Here is a 4,920-nt window from a genome sequence, read left to right as displayed (position 1 = left end):
TTTGCAGTGTCCTTTTAGGTCACTTTAAACATCACAAACATCATTCAGTCTAGTAAGATATACTAACTTTACACAGTATGACGTCATTATTAGGTAGCAGATAAAGGACAGTATTATACAACATGAAGTCATTTCAGTTTAGTTCAGTTTAGGATTCAAACCGTTTCATTTGCCCAGTGAGTTTCAGTTCCTGTTATCCAGGACTTCAAAGTCTGTGTCAGGTTTTGAGTTTAATGTTCATCCAAAAATGAACATTTGCTGAAAACATACTCACTCTCAGGCCATCCAAATTGTAGATGATTTTGTTTCAACATCAGAGAAATTTAGCATTACATCACTTGCTCACCAGTGGATCCTCTGCAGTGAATGGGTGCCGTCAGAATGAGACTCCAAACAGCTGATATAAACATCACAATAATCCATAAGTAATCCATATGATTGCAGTCCATCGATGAATGTCTTGTGAAGCGAAAATTGTCTTTGTGAGAAACATCGTCAATAAGAGTTTATCTTCAGACCCTTGCTTCTGGCTAAATGAAACAAGTCCTCTATCCATAATATTACATTCTCCAGTGACAAACTCGTCTTTTTTGAATCAGGAGAGAAATATGCACAGATCAAAATCCATTTACAAGCAAAAACAGTTCTAACAAGTATGTTGGTGGATTTTGATGCGAGAGGACAAAAGGGAATGGACTTTTTTGATGGTTTAAAAGTTAAAGGGATGCTCCACCCCAAAATGAAAATTTTGTCATTAATCACTTACCCCCATGTCGTTCCAAACCCGAAAAAGCTCAGTTTGTCTTCGGAACACAATTTAAGATATTTTGGATGAAAACCAGGAAGCATTAGACTGTCCCATAGACTGCCAAGTAAATAACAGTGTCAAGGTCCATAAAAGGTATGAAAGTCGTCGTCAGAATACTCCATCTGCCATCAGACGTGCAATCTGGGTTATATGAAGCGACGGGAACACTTTGTAAGCGAAGAAAACCAAAATAATGACTTTATTTAATAATTCCTTTGTCAACAGTCTCCTGTTGCGCTGTTTTGCACTGTTTTATTTCAAATCAAAGCTAAATACACACAGAAACAGCGCATCCTTGTGGCACGGATGATACAGAAGAGTATACGCAGCATACGGTGACATGGAGAAACACAGAAGAGACTGTTGACAAAGGAATTGTTGAATAAAGTCGTTATTTTTGTTTTCTTCGCTTTCAAAAAGTGTTCCCGTCACTTCATATAAACCAGATTGCACATCTGATGGCAGATGAAGTATTCTGACGACGACTTTCATACCTTTTATGGACCTTGACACTGTTATTTACTTGGCAGTCTATGGGACAGTCACAAGCCTCCAGGTTTTCATCCAAAATATCTTAAATTGTGTTCCGAAGATGAACGGAGCTTTAACGGTTTTGGAACGACATGGGGGTAAGTGATTAATGACAAAATTTTCATTTTGGGGTGGAGTATCCCTTTTAAATGCCTTAATAGTGGATTTGTTTCTTGCAAACAAGCAGCTTTTCACTTCACAAGACATTAACTGATTGACTGAAGTCATGTGGATTGCTTGTATTAATTGTGATGTTTTTATCTGCTGTTTGGACTCTCATTCTGGCGGCACCCATTCACAGAGCAAGTGATGTAATGCTAAATTTCTCCAAATCTGTTCTGATGAAGAAACAAACTCATCTACATTTTGGATTGATGGCCTGAGCTTGAGTACATTTTCAGCAAATTTTCATTTTTCTGCAAATTATTCCTTTCAAGTAACACATTTTGTTTTGTTCATCTCTCAGTATTTTTGCATAAGGAATATATAGTGATTTGTACACATTTGTTTGTTCATCTAAGATAACAGTACAGCGGTGCTTTTAGCGATGTTACAATGTTAGCACTTTCGTTCTTTCCTGTTCATCCATAATTTTTGAATTCGATCTAGGTGATTATATAACCAAAGTGATGCAAATACTGTTTTGAGAAATATTTTTTCATTTTAAATGCTTTTGTATGCTCTGGCAGATTGGATAAACAGTACCTGCTTTGAGAAAGCAGAATGAAACTGAAAGTGGAAAGTGATCATTTGCATTTAATTAGAAATAGAATTTAGGATTTTTTCAACATTTGCCCACATATCAATGTCAAATCAGTGTTTTTAAATGATTTCCAAAGATTTTTGTTATATTTGAGATGTATCTGGAAGTGGATACATGCACTTATCAGATGATTGGATTGACTGGAAAATTTAAAGTTATGTGAAGTTTTAAAGCTGTCAGGTTTGATAATTTGACTTAATTAGTTTTATAGTACACAACATTATAAATATACTTTATTATTTACATGTATATAATTGGATATAAGATTAGCCCCATTTTATTATTGCACTATTAATGTTTTATCAGCTATGCAAGCTATTATTGGATAAATTGACCTATATTTTCTAATTGATTTTTTTTAAGTGTATAAAAAGATATTTCAAGTATTTACTTTGTACTTTTATAATATTTCCCCAAAGGAAAAGCATATGTGAAATTAAAAGCCAACAGTTTTGTCAACAAAACACAAAGATTATTGTATTGATCATGCTCTCAAGTTTTTGTATGTCAACTTGCTCACATTTCAAGATAATTTTTATATTTTGGTTACAAGTTTAACAAGGTTTAGAAGAGAAACAGCCTATTGCCTTTGTATAAGATTAAAATTAAGCAGTTTTAAATGCTTTCTGACTATTTTTCTACACAGCACCCTCAAAGCCGTACATGGTAAACATGTATTTGTCTTTTGGAACAAAATGTGCAAACTTGCATGTGTCATTATTCATTAATTCCTGTTTCAGACCATTAAAACAGTTTGTCAGCAATAATTGTGTCTCATGTATCTGTACAAACATGTTCACAGGCATGTTGGTATTATTTATTTTGCACAATTAATACAGACACAAATATAAATGTAAACGGGAAGCACAGTAGCCATGATTAACTGGACTTTTCATCACATATGAGTGAGAATAGAATGTGTTTTAAAAGTGTAGAAAATACTACTTTTAATACGTTTTTCTTGCAAAGACCATCATCTTTAATTTCCAAACATTTATGTTTTAATAAATGCATAAACCGTTGTATGTCATGGAGTCATGCATTTACACATCTTGTGGCAAAAGGTTAACTTATGAATATTAACTAGATGAGGCTGACGTTCCAGTAAAGCTCAATTAATATTCATGAACAAAGCTTTTGTAGTGTTTAAATCAGCCAGCTCATTAGCGCGAACTTTTAACGACTGCCTACTAAACGAACGTAACATTACGTGATTAATATTCATGAGCCAGGCCTTCACTTTATGAGATGAAACAAGTGAATAAGGGCAAAATCTCCTAATTTTTGTGACACGTGATTTAATATAGTCATTGTGTAACTTGTTCTCCATAATTCAGAACGAACCTGCCAAATTCAAAACAATTAACCCAAATGAAAGAGTCGCTTGTGTTTTTTAGGCTAAGTTATTATTGTTATTATTTTTTTAGAGAGAAAGTTTTGTGTTTTTGGACAGAATAGTTGCTTTCTTCGCCAGAGAGTTTAATCCGTTACTTTAATTAAGGTATTACATTACGTGTCACCCTGTGTACCCTTCACTCTACTCCAGGGGTCTCCAACCCTGCTCCTGGAGAGCTACTGTCCTGCAAATTTCAGCTCCAACCCCAATCAAACACACCTGAACCAGCTAATCAAGGTGTTCAGGGCTACTTGATAATTACAGACAGGTGTGTTGGAACAGGGTTGGAACTGAAGTCAGCAGGATGGTAGCTCTCCAGGAGCAGGGTTGGAGATCCCTGCTCTACTCTCAATAAAAACTGGTCAACAGTCTGCACGCCCAGCGTCATTCCTTTTAAAGTTGATGGCACGTTTAATCATTATGAGGCATCCATCAGGTGTGCAAATGCCCTGGAATGCTGCATGTTGAAAACTGCAGGCTGACATGTTTAGTGGTCCTACCTCTATGTCAACATACATCACACGCTGTAAGCACCAGGGTTGGATGAGGGTCACCGGTAAGTACATCAATTGTTTTGAGCCAAAACAAGATTTCTTAAGTAATTTTGTGTATATTATGAATATTATGGCTTTTATTAATAAGTTTGTTTGCCATATTATAGCCTAAGGGCGACTGAGGCTAGTTGTCACACATTGCTGCAGTGCTTCTTAGGATACATTTATATTTAAAATGCAATTCCTGTATGTACACGTGCCTTACAAGTCTTTATAAAAACATTTAACATTATTACATCATTAAAGATACAGTTCATAACATTTGTTTCCTTTTGCCAGTTCTTAAGCACTTTATGGTCATTAAACAGGCTTTTCAGAAAAGTAGACAGTGAAATTATTGTAGAACAGTCATTAAACAAGTAAAACATCAAATAGTGTTGTAAATTTCTGCAAAATATTAAGTGCACACGTAACTGGAAATATGAACAAATGTTTCAACATTGTTCCAGACATTTGTGATAAATAACTAGGCTAGTAACTAATAACTTATTCACAGTTTAACTTGTAGGAAACTGAGGAATATATGTCTGTGTTTGCCCTTTAGTCAGCAAAATGATTTAATAATTTTCCTAATTATATTATATAAACAATTCTAAATGTCATGGGATCAGAGCACAGTCCCAAAGATGCGCTAGAACCAACCAGTCTCTTTAAATTTTATTTTTTAAACTCAGTAAATTAACTTAAAGAAATTAAAGGTTCTTTCATTCAATTAACTTTGTTTTTTTATACAAAACAATAGTGTATTCATAGAGCTGTATGCCAGCTGGCTTAATGAACACTGGGTCACCTGTTTTAAGTTGCTTAGACTCACACTCTTTGGTCTTATCATGATTGTAACTGATCCATCTTCTTTTCTCATTTCTCA

At 34.6% G+C, this 4,920-nt stretch overlaps 1 protein-coding gene across 3 annotated transcripts in view; it reads left to right on the top strand.

The window, feature by feature from the left end:
• The first annotated feature begins 3,793 nt into the window (after positions 1-3,793).
• Positions 3,794-4,920, top strand: part of LOC109107090 (disabled homolog 2-interacting protein-like) — a 90,060-nt gene continuing 88,933 nt past the window's right edge. For all 3 annotated transcript variants that reach the window (XR_006160629.1, XM_042761804.1, XM_042761803.1), the window contains exon 1: positions 3,794-4,054. Coding sequence is in view for 2 of the 3 variants with exons in the window: in XM_042761804.1 (XP_042617738.1) it covers positions 3,982-4,054 (73 nt within the window). In the remaining variant the exon portion in view is untranslated. The remainder of the gene's footprint in view (positions 4,055-4,920) is intronic.

Source organism: Cyprinus carpio, chromosome A8, assembly GCF_018340385.1.
Source record: "Cyprinus carpio isolate SPL01 chromosome A8, ASM1834038v1, whole genome shotgun sequence".
Taxonomy (NCBI): Eukaryota; Metazoa; Chordata; class Actinopteri; order Cypriniformes; family Cyprinidae; genus Cyprinus; species Cyprinus carpio.
The sequence above is the reverse complement of the archived record's forward strand: the minus strand, read 5'-3'. Positions and strand labels throughout refer to the sequence as shown.